Source organism: Nipponia nippon, unplaced genomic scaffold (genome assembly GCF_047370975.1).
Source record: "Nipponia nippon isolate SJK-2023a ecotype South Korea unplaced genomic scaffold, ASM4737097v1 scaffold_4, whole genome shotgun sequence".
Taxonomy (NCBI): Eukaryota; Metazoa; Chordata; class Aves; order Pelecaniformes; family Threskiornithidae; genus Nipponia; species Nipponia nippon.
In genome coordinates this window covers 8,365,329-8,377,439 of record NW_028262358.1, presented here as the reverse complement: position 1 = coordinate 8,377,439, position 12,111 = coordinate 8,365,329, and the positions used below count along the sequence as shown (strand labels likewise).

Here is a 12,111-nt window from a genome sequence, read left to right as displayed (position 1 = left end):
GCGGGGCATACGAGAGTTTCCAGGCCAGAAGCAGAAAAAGGAGAAAAAAGGGAAGACAAAGTGTATTGAAAGTTGTCTTATAGCTGAGAAGCAATGGCTGAACCACAATGTAAAATACTTCAGAAAATAGTTTTCATGGAGAAAATTTCTACACTTTCGATAGGCAGTCTACCAAATGAAGTAAGGTTTCTTGTAATACTGCTAAGAGAAAAGTAATTAAGGGGTGCATATACAATACATACTCAGCTTTTGAGGGAGAAAAAGCTTACTTCTGGAGAGAAAAAAAAGATATGCAGCCTATTTTTTAATTTATGTGGTAAAAATGCAACTAGGAGAAATAATAAGATGGCAAAGCAGCACAAACATAGAGGTTCTAGCCTTACACTTAAGGGTTAAGGTTACATACTAACAAACTAGATTCCCCAAAACATAAGCCTAGAGCTAGGCTGATGACACTTGGGCACCTACAGTGTTAACAAAGCCTTCCATCCAAAACTCCTGCTTCACTGCTCAGATCTCTAAGTCACAGGAAGCTACCAAGTGCTCAGTGCTGCAAAGAACCAGCGTCCAAACATGTATGCACTCCTTAGTGTACCTTCAGGTTTGAAAGCCTCAACTTACAATTCAAATCTCAACATAGTATTTCCTTTCAATTCAAAGCTGGTAAAAAACAAACCAAACCACATAAAACGGCCTAATTCATACCCTCACGTATCAGATTCTTGTGACAAAAAGGCCCCCTGAATATATTGCTAGACAAAAAATACTACTAATTATGTCCCTGTAGCCAGTGCTTCTCCACTGGATGCTTTGTTAAATATTTCCAGACAAAAATATTGAACAACTCTAGCTGTCTGAAATCTGCTGGCTGTCATCATGAGGAAACAGGCATATCTTCAGTTTAAGACGTTATGATTATTTTATTTGTTCTATCACTTCTTTGTTGCATTTCTCCAATTCAACACTAGGAACTATCAGGCTTCTAAGAACTCAAACCAGAGAAAGACAAAAACTAGAAAGGGAAGATATGGAGGTTATTCTGTTGAAAGCATTTTTTTGTCTTGTAAAAATAATCACCATCATGTTGACACTGGAAGACGACCAGTCCTGTTAAAAATTCACAGTTGTGTCACGTATTTAGTTGAGTGTTCCCAGGAAAACGAACACTTAAACTGTAAGCAAACCAAAAATTAACAAAAATAGAAAATACTATCATAGAGCTCTTTACTGTAAAGTGACCCCTGGAACACCACTGACCTTTGGTGGCTGTTTCCACTGACAACTGTTATATACATTTCCTTTCCAAGAATCTCCTCATTATTACATGAAAACTCTGACGCTCAGAAACAGCTTAGGAAGAGAATAGTCTTTCACTTTGCCAGGAAAGATTACAATGCACAGGAAACACACAGTATGGTTTCAAACAAAGGTATTTCCCTTCAACTCCAGTGTAGCTTTTAAATATAACAATCTTCCCCTGGCTATGTTGTCCTGACCTGATTTCATTGGTCTTAAGACTAAATAATAAATAATACAAGACTCTGAGGCTCAAGCCTACATTTAATCTTTTCACAGTTTTGGAGTCAAAGACCATAATCTTAAACAGAAATTTGGGAAATTTATATTTTATTCCATACCTCATTGTGATTCTTGCTTAACCATTCCTTAATAGTGTTAAGGGCAATGACAGCAGCAGGTTCATTTGGAAAACCTAAAGACAGAATAAATGAGAGATAAATAAAAGGCACACATTTTTCTATACATATAAGGAAATAAAAATCTGGATTCCAGCCCCCAGCCCCATTTTTTGGACTATTTTGGGATTACAGTTGGTCAACTCCCTTCTTCACAAATTTGTATAAAGGTTTTAGGTAACATCAATTACTTTTTTCCCAGCTAAACAAATTGAAAATAGGGCCAGTGATGTTTTATTGCATTTTTTTTTTTTAAACTCCAGTTAGGAAAGCTCCACAGCTCAAGACAAGTAGAAACAATAGAGAGCTATACATGTGTCATACCAGGCAGGCAACAATATAACACATATATCACAGTAACAAATACTAGGCTTACATTTCATGGCATGCAAGAAAAATTCAGACATTTCTTAAGGCTTTCTTTCTTTAATCCATCTGTCAGCAAAACTATACAATGCTATGACCCCAGCGCCATAGGCCTTATAAGGATAGAAATGTTTGAGTTAGAAATCTCTTAATTCATGACCTAAAACATAATGAACAACTTTGGAAATTAAAGAATTCATGAAGCATAAGCATATGAATTTAAGGCCTGATGTTGCATGATATACTAGCAATAGTAACTCCCCCCAGCACTAAACAATATCAGAAATCTTTCCAAGGATACAGACTTTTTGCTTTGATGGTCTCTATCTATCAAATCTAAAGATGCTTTCATTACTTAGGCAGCCTTAATTTAATTTTCCTTTAAATCCCTAACTTGAGGGCAGCAAATCATTTTTGTGAGGATTTAAAAATAAAAACCCATAAGCTGTATGAATAGCTCTCAGTAGGTTAGATTAATAGAACAGTCTTTGAAGAGGTGGAGCTGCAGGCACAGTGTACAAGCAAGCAACGGGGCTAGACAGAAACAGTCATGAAATCTGGCATACAGCTGCGTACATATAGCCTTTTTTTTATATCATACATCGCCCCTCGCACCATAAACTGAAATGCAGACACTGCAAAAATTAGTAGATGTGTCCAGCTTTTTGACCTGGCACATTATCCTCCAAACTTGTATCTTCTCTAACCTTTTTCCAGAACTTGTGCACTGCTAGATTAAAAAAAACCAACCAGACAAAAAAAAATCCCTCCAAATTTGAGTCACATCCCCAAAACATTACTCCCTGTAACTGGATGCTGCAAGGATTTTGTCCAGCAGCACACGTACTGTTTTGAAGTGACAGATGACAGCTATCCAGCAAGAGCAGCAAGTAAAATAGTCAGTGTCTGAGTAACACTGACATTTAGCATGTGCTTCCTTTGCACACATTTCTCAATAAAGCATAGTTTTAAATTTTTTGAAATCTTTTTTTCCAGGCCCAAGATGGAAAATTAGCTAAGATCCTACAAGTGTTACCGTGGATACTTCGACTGCCACTGGGAAAATATATTTTTATGACATTTAATAATGCCGCTGATATCATCAAGGCATATGTCTTATGACACAAACTAATGAACACTAACGAAACCCAAAGCAGGGACTTCCAACAGCCTCATTTTCATCATATAAAATAACAGACCTCTAAGCAGACCGTCTGCTTAAATTAGTAATATCCTACCCAACAAACCGTGACTTTGTAACATAGAAATTCTGTACCCTGAGCGTAGTAGATCTGCCTGGACATACAATGAACGCCACGCAGAGGGAGAAATGCGTATTTCAGACAACTGATATACCATTGTTTATGCACTGAATGGTTTATTTTCAGAACAATTCTCCCTCCAGCAAGATTCACTTTTCAGGCTTGTTTTTCACTCACTTGCAGCAGGGTATTTGCCCAAAACTGTGATAAAGCACTGGCGATTTTATAGAACCTCTCCATAAATTGTACATTATTTAGAAAACTGCTGCCATACTAACCAATCTTAAATAGAAGCTTATCTAGAAAACAGGTGTTCAGTTACTCCTAAGTGACCACAATGTAAAGGAAATAGTTCGGCAACCAAAATAAAAAGCCTTGCATTCTGTGTATGATTTTCAGAAAGTATCTCGAAATCCACAGAAGCCTTTTATGACCAGTTACCAAAAAAATCTAATTAGTATTTTACACACATTTCTGGCAATTTTAATGAAAGGATTACCTTATTGACTTTATGCAGAAGCAGGATGGAATTTAGCCTCCTGTTCCATACCCTGCACCAGCACAAAAGGCCCTGTGTCTCTGATTCTCAAACAGAAAAACATTTTGGTTTATAGGACTGGGTTAAAGGGAGATAAAGTGAGATGGGATCTTTTTAAACACCTTTTTGTGTTGTTTTTATCTCTAAGCTACATTTGTCTGCCATAACATTTCGGGTCTGCTCCCATACATACACCCATCCCCCTTCCCCACTTTCAGCGAAAAAGCAATCTCAGTGAGCACGTGGGAATCAAATTACTTGAGAGAAATGAGCTCGAGGAGCCTCACAGTTAACCGACTGCTGGAGCAGCAGCTCAGGCAATTCTGGCTAAAGGCTCAATTTCACAAAAGATAAAACAGGTAAAGTAATAAGAGTGACACTGGCCCATGTTACTGCAGTGAGCGCTCCTCCAGAATACTGAAAAGGACAAGGGCACAAAAAGGCAAAGAAGCATTAGCCGTAAGGTACAGGCAAGTGGTGCCTCCGCAGGGCTTCACTGGGTTTATTTGGCTGGAGAAAAAGGGAGGGTTGGCAGGCTGTGTGTCATGGATAGGTGTGGCGTGAAGTGTGTACCTACCCACACAGGCCTCTAACTTGGGCTGGCCTTCCTACATCCTCCAGTGGCGAAGCCGACATTTTGGCAGCAAATCCCGCTACGCCACAGAAATAGTGCAGGCTGCCTTCGGTTCCTGAAGAGATGCTTCAGCAAGTGGGAATTTTACTGCAGCCTTCTGCATTCTGCAGTGCCCACTAATCACATCTCACCGTCTACTACCAGGATTTACTCCCAGCCCTTCAAGTATAGCAAATCTGAGAAGCAAGCAGCTGCCATTTCTTGTGCCCCTCTCAGTTCAGGAGCCTTCCTTTAAAGTACAGTTTTATTCCTTACAGCTGATGCCACAGTAGGTGCAAGCCTGAGAAGTCAGAAGGAATGAGGGCGTGCAGAAAGTCCTGCACAGTTTGAAAGACAGTGGGTGAAGGAGAGAGAGCATGCACATGCATGGCCAGGGCTGAGCTTTGCTCTGCTCGTTGAACACTACCAACTCTTGAAAGTACGTCAGTGCTGACCATCTCCACGTGCCTGTCCCTCTGGCCATATGGGAAAAGGCTGTGTCTCGCAGCCGTGTCTCCAGAAACACTTGTTACTGCAAAATCTTTGTAATTTGCTTGGAAACTGTTATGAAGGCTCTCACATCTTTGCCCAGTTGCTTCATAGCTAAAATGTCACTCTAGACAGGACAGCTGCCTTTGTATACACCTTTAGAAAAGTGACTGCCAGCTTTAACACTGACTGGGGTACCAGCATCAGTCAGGCCACAGCCAAACTTCGAAACTTCCTCTCCTCCTCTTTGCGTGTTGCTAACAGATGTATGTACTACTACGTTCACTCCCTAAGATGAATGACTATGCCGTCGTACTCCCCACTACAAAAACCCCATCCTACTACAATCACATAAAATGTACCTCATCTGAACTCTACTGCTTTTGGTATGTCCTTGCACAGATATTACCCACGGTGACAGCCTATGAAAGCTTTTAAAGGTCTTCAAACTTATGAGCTTCTGTACCTCTTTCCAGGATTTTACCACCTTATTCCTGGAAATTGTAACACTGACCTGAGAAATGGCTGCTGAAACATGCTGTACACTGTGCAAGTTCTTGCAGTCATCGTGGCCATAGTTTTCCAGAGAAGGCATGATAAGATCTGGCAGAATTATTTTGAAATATCTGATATTAAATAAATGCGCTGTTTTAAAGGAGGAGAGTGTGGAGAACTGAGAAAGACAGTAACGGTAGAGATACATGCTGAAGTTCCCCTTACATTTTGTATTTATTCCCTGGAAAGCAACTGGTAAGAACGTAAGTCCCCCTGTTTCATCAACATACAGAAAATATGCAATGAATTCCCTGTTGTTAGACACTCTAGTGTAATTGCTCAGCCTTTTGTGCTTGGGGGATTTAACAGAAAAACATTTACGCTATTGTGAGTGTCTGTTACTGTATGCCTAATTTGTCTGTGCAGTACCTGAAAAATGTATACTAGAAGTTCTTCAATGAATAACAGTGCAACAAGGATTTTATGAGATAATATTAATAGAAATCTATTTAAGGGACTCCCAGATTATACGGAGATGCTGGTGGCTTTATCTGTCTCTTTTACTGTGCTCAATCCAATGCTGCATCTTATTAAAAATGTCTGACTTACAATCAGGTAATGCCACCTCCCCATGAAAAGCCCATTAACAAAACATAACTACTAAATAATCAACATTTAATATGATATAGCTGAAGATGATGATAACAGATTATATCCGTTAGGTTCTAATACTAACAAGCAAATGTCAATCCAGAAAATCACTTCAGTAGCTGCAGGGCTAAGCGTTATAATTTGTCAGTTTAACTGAGATGCCTAATGTTTTCCGTAAATCAACTCATCCTGGTTAAAAAAAAAAAGTCTGCATCTTTCTTTGTTAGCACAGCCTAAATGCTAGACAGGTTTTTATTCATTTGAAATATGCTCCCTTCTCTATGGTTTCTGAAAGGCTCATCACAATCTTAATATTCTTATTTGCCAGTTTTAATGGTTTCATTTTGAGCAAATCATGAAAAGAACCAAATGCACATCAACACAAATACTCATTATGTGTTTCTCATACTTTCTTAGAAAAATATCTATACTGGCATGTTTGTGCATATATCAAGATGTGATAGTTTACAGACTGTTCTCGCGTTCTAAAATCAAACCCCAATCCCATTGTTTAATCAACATGGCTGTCAAAATGTAATAACTTCCATTTATTTAGTTTATATATTTGCTGATGATGTTTAATAATACATAACGGATGCTCTTCAAATAGTAGCTCAACAGTCATATTTTGACACTGTGGAAGTGTACTGAAAGCCCCCTCTGCAGTCAGTATGACAGGGTATTTCCACCATGCATCAAGTATTTACTCTATGGCAATCATCAGCACCAGATGGTGTGGAAAATAAAGACGTTTCCCAGGTTTGTTTTACAAAAGAAAAAAAAAAAAAAGAAAAAAAGGCACTAAGCATTTATTCCATATATGTTCTGAAAACCAGTATTATCATCGGGGCTAAAAATGCTTTCTGAATCACAACAGACATGTGAGTAACTGAGCTTCATTATGGGCATGTGGGTTAAGGCCAGCTATTGACAACACACTAATCATAACACTTCAGCGTTATCACTTTATGACGATAAAAGGAAACAAATGAGATGCACAGCCCAGCATGCCTGAGGTGGGGTTACTCAATACATTCACTTGTCCTTCAGTTGTGAAACTAGCAGTATAATCTTGCAACCAATCCCATATAATCATCTTGTCAAAGATATATTTTAGCAGTCAAAATGAAATCACTCGTGCTAGGCTGATTCCAATTACCATGGTAAATCTGGCCTGTTTAAGAAGCAGAGATAGTAGTAGCATTCTACCAACAAGCTTAGGTTGTTGCTATTTTTGAGCTTTCTTCCTCTCCCCCCCCCCCCCCTTCTTTTTTAATATAACCATGATCACACAGTGATTGGATAAACAAGCTGACAAGTTGCTAGCTTGATCATTTTTGTGGACACTCACAACCTGGAAAGGAAGTGCCCTCATTTGGATCAGCTGCATTGAAAACTAAAGAGAAGAGCCATGAATCTTCTGCTAAATAACCTACCTTGCCTTATTGAACTCATTCAGCCAGAGAAAACCTTATTGGCCATCCACTCAAAAAGTAACTCTCAGAAAGACAGTGAAATTAAGTACTGTGAAAAGCCAGTAACCTTTCTGTTACCCCAGTTACCCCAAGAAACAAAGCTGCACATATTCACTGTAGCCCTTATAGACTATCCTAGAGTAATTAATTAGCATGCATATGGAACGTCAAAGGAAAATCAGAAATTTTCAGAATGCATAAACAAAACGTTCTTCTGAAGAAACCATTATATGTTTCTCAATTCCTCTCAAGCAAGGAACATGCCTTTTCATTTTCCTTGAGTGAAAAAATTCAGCAGCAACAGGGAAATACATACAGTTCCTGAAGAATGATTGCCAATTGCATTCAATCACTGACATGATAAAGAGGCAGCTGGTAGAAGATGGTTAATAAAGCCACCCACAATAAGCATCTAGCAACTAATGCAAGAAACAATGTCTCTGCTATGATGCAGTGACACAAAGCAGGTCAAGTATCGAAATAACAGAGCGCCCTTCTTCATCCACGGAAATGCATTGGGTAACTCAGTGATCCCCAGTTAAGTCAACCAGAGTCAATGCTGGCACCAGGGCACGTTATAAACCCCATGCAAGTCAGCAAAACCAAGACAGGTTGCAGGCCAAGATGCACTGGCTCTCTTGACAAAAGGGCTGGCTCAGCCTCGGCTTGTCAGAAAAGATGCCCGGCGCATGGTCATTGCTGTGCTGACCGACACGGGTCTCCTGTCCGATCTGCACGGCAATCCACCTTCATCAGCTACAACTCAACTGCTTTTTCTGTACAAGTTGCAAATCTGGACTCAGCTTATGGGTGCAGTCGAAGAGAGGTCAGTTACAAGACGGTGGCTAACATGCAAGAAACATTGCTGTTTCTCTGAAACGTGATATCACCCCATGCTTCACTTCACACTCTACTACACTGATATAATCAGGAAAATACCTGCCATATAATTGTCTTAAAAGTGTCAGCTGAATATAGGTATATACTATAATTATTTAGGCCATGTGAGCAGATAGAAGCTTGCACTAACAAGGTCTTAGGATTCCACTAAAGAAAAACTAGATTTTAAGTTTACCAAGCTGTTTGATATTTGGTAGCGCTGGGAGAAGAAAAAAAAAAAGTTTTACTGAAAATACATTTACACTTGGGCTGCTGAAAAGGAATAGCGCTTCCCTATGAGTACCTTACTGCAGGAGGTATTATACCAGGATTCTGCAGGAGAGCTGCATATTTGCAAGAATTTCACTTTTCTGCAGCAGGCAGTAGATTTTCATTAGAAGTCAAGATTTTGGTTTCATTCTTTTTCCAGCATTTATAGGGAGTATGCTTGCAGGGGGACCACATCATGGATAAATGCATTCTCTAACACTCCTGTAAAAAAAATATAGCAAGCAATACTCAGAGACTCTCTGGGAAGGAAACTGCTTCAGAGCTGTGCTGTTTACTGTGCTATGTGATGGAGCTTTTCTGTCTGTCAGGGTATTTCTAATGCCCACGGGGAACATTAAGGCTTCAAGCTGAGCATAACAGGGGAAACAGCAGAAAGATGCCACCACAACACTGAAAGGGAAAAGATCTCACTACTCTGGCAATTAGCATTCCCATATGGTAAGAGAGAGCATATACAATGCAAATGCAAGTGAGATATACTTACACAGGTAGTTTCGCAATTATAAAATCTACCTATGAGAGCGTATATGCAACGTTTGCGTAAATTACACAGCCGATTAGACACATGTATGCAGCTGTTCATGAGCTCAAGTACACCATTCCTCTTAAAACACACTATATGCCATATCCAGAACTGCTATTCCAGAAACGAGTGCTGTACAGAGAAACGTTAATTGAAAGAGGTTTCAAAGCGTACGTGAGCTCCTTAATGCAGAGTATTTCATGTTCTACTTATCCATATATAGCAAGTAAGTTGTTTTTTTAGGGTGGCAACATAATACAGCAAAAGTAATTTGAAACAAAGTGTAAAGCACTAGTCAACTGTGAAATCTCCCATCATACACTGAATTGAACAGCAATGGGATATTGGCTTCATTGTAGTTACAATTCCAACAAAGTTAAACATTTCTTCTACCCGCTGATTTAAATGAAAATGCCTTGTTGTTCTCTGCTGAAGCAACGTGTAGGGAATCAATCCTATCTTCCTGAAGTGCCTTGCCAGTGCTGCAAGAGATCAAAACCAAACAAACATCCCCGCCCCCCCGCCTCTGAATTCCACCTGAAACTGGTAGTTTTTCTAAAAAATGTGGTCCAGCTACAATGATGCTTAACCTTTACTGACACTGTTTCAGGCCCTCCTTGACATGCAGTGCCCCTAAGCACTGAGAGAAGCCTAGGCATCCAGAGATCTGCTGTTCAGCAATCGGAATAAAGTAACAATCCTGGACCTTGCAGAGCCTGGTTCTCTATGGAAATGCATCTTGCAATTGATTGCAAACTCTAATTGAAGGCTCGCCTGAAGTTGATATATTCTCGACATGCCTCTCCTTGCCAGAGTCCCTGATGTCTACTAATGCGTCTGCCACTGCAGGCTGGGCAGGGGAAGAAGGGAGAGAAATTGCGACAAGAGGCTCTTTCTTCTCCTTGCCGACAGGATCTTTGTGCAGACGGCAGGAGCCAGGAAAGCGCGCTGAAACGCAGCAGGTTGGGGTGGAGGAAGAGGAGGAAGAGGGAGGGAGCACAGGACCTCTTGCTGCAAGATGGGGTGCAGGGTTTGGGGGAGGAGGGCTGAATTTGGCAGAGACAATATCAGGGCTGTTGTGGCTTCGCTGGAGCTCTCAGTATTTCAACTAGAACAGGCAGCACATTGTGACAGGAGTTACAAGTACAAGGACTTAGGGATACACACGTATATGAAGGACGTGAAGGAAGACAAGCTACCACAGCAAAATAAAGGGAGATGACAGTATAAAAAGTCTGAGAAACTTCAGAGGAATAAAACATACATAGGCAGTGGAGAAAAATACAAAGTCACATAAAGAAAACAGCCAGCATTGCCAGCCCAGCACTATCCTTTAAATCACTTCCACCACATTCAATTGCTCTGACAGATGCAACCCAAGGACCTAGCCAGATTATCTAAAACCAACAGGGTACTTGATGAAGGCCGTACGCGTACAAGAACAAACAAAATAATCTGACCTTATTTCTACTGAAGCACCGTTGTTATCTCCTCTCTAAGGGAAATCAAAGATTTCCTGAGAGCACATAAAGAAAATCAGCTGAAACTACATATGCTTGCTCCTCGTGGGGAGGAGGGGGGGGGGGGGGGAAAAAAAAGAAACAAAGATGTTCTTTTATCTTTTTCCCCAAAAGACATATATGGAAAAAAGTTATAGGGCAGGTTGGGTAAATAAGCAACATACTGCGTGAGGCACATTTAATCTACTTAAGTTTACTCTTTTTCACAAATACATTATTGATTCTTGGTTTGTGTATATTATTCACACTGGGGATTTTTTTTCCCCATTCCTTCCTCAGGCAGTGATAAGCCATACCAAAGGGTCACACAGACCAGCAGCTATTGTATTCAGGAAATCTACAACAGTTCAAAATTGAAATATTTCCAGATAATCCAGAGTTCAAAAAAGCCAGTACATTTTGGAGGAACACAGAGGGGGGTGCATTTTATTTTTGATGCTTAATGGCTTCAGTTCTTCACTGTATAGTAGTACACTATGTGAATGCTGCTAAAACAAGTGCTTGTGCAGGATGTTTGACTTGACACATCCTTGCACAATCTCAACATTTTATGCATTAATTTTTTAAGAGGAAGCGTTTTTTCCTCCTTGCCTAGATGCTGCTTCGTTTCTGTAGAAGTCATTTGCCTGGCAAGAGGTGAGCTCCATCTGAAAATACACATCCTTCTTTTTATCCAGCAAAGGTCATAGTGCGCCTTATTTGATTTTATGCTACTGTACGTATCAGCAACCAGCCAATCTACTCTGGATGCATAACTTCATTTCAGGCTGTATTGCAGCAACTTTGCGAAAAAAAATTACATGGAAGCCACCAGCAGCTATTCAAGCTTCCTCACAATGCTGTACTGAAAGCTCTTTTTGCTTGTTCTGTTACCTGAGATCACAGCAACATACACAAAAGGAGAAACGTGATTAGAAAGAGTTTTAGGGATTGGATTAATGGGAAAACTGGTTTAAAGCAAGGATAAGGAAAACTTGAAATTTAAAACTTGGATTTCAGCAAACCTGACTGGTTACAACTGTGCATCTCATACTTCCGATGCTCTTAGCAAGTCCTCACAGGCTAAAGAGTATAAAACAAATGATAAATGAATAAAATACAAGAATATCATAATCTCTTGGAAAGCCTTGACTCTTCTTCCACCTTCTTTGTTTTTAAGGACTCATTCACTCACATGCTAATTATATATACACCCACGTTAGCACCCCCTTATTGCAACACACCTCTTAACTGATAATCAGCCCCTAGCATCAGCTGCCTTTTAAACCCAACAACACTAGTTGAGCCACAAAATATCCCAGATTTCGTCAGGTTC

At 39.9% G+C, this 12,111-nt stretch overlaps 1 protein-coding gene across 3 annotated transcripts in view; it reads right to left on the bottom strand.

Moving 5' to 3' along the window:
• MACROD2 (mono-ADP ribosylhydrolase 2) overlaps positions 1-12,111 on the bottom strand; it is an 893,688-nt gene that overhangs the window by 267,468 nt on the left and 614,109 nt on the right. For all 3 annotated transcript variants that reach the window (XM_087774714.1, XM_087774715.1, XM_087774713.1), the window contains exon 8: positions 1,638-1,711. In XM_087774714.1, coding sequence (XP_087630840.1) covers positions 1,638-1,711 — 74 coding nt within the window. The remainder of the gene's footprint in view (positions 1-1,637; positions 1,712-12,111) is intronic.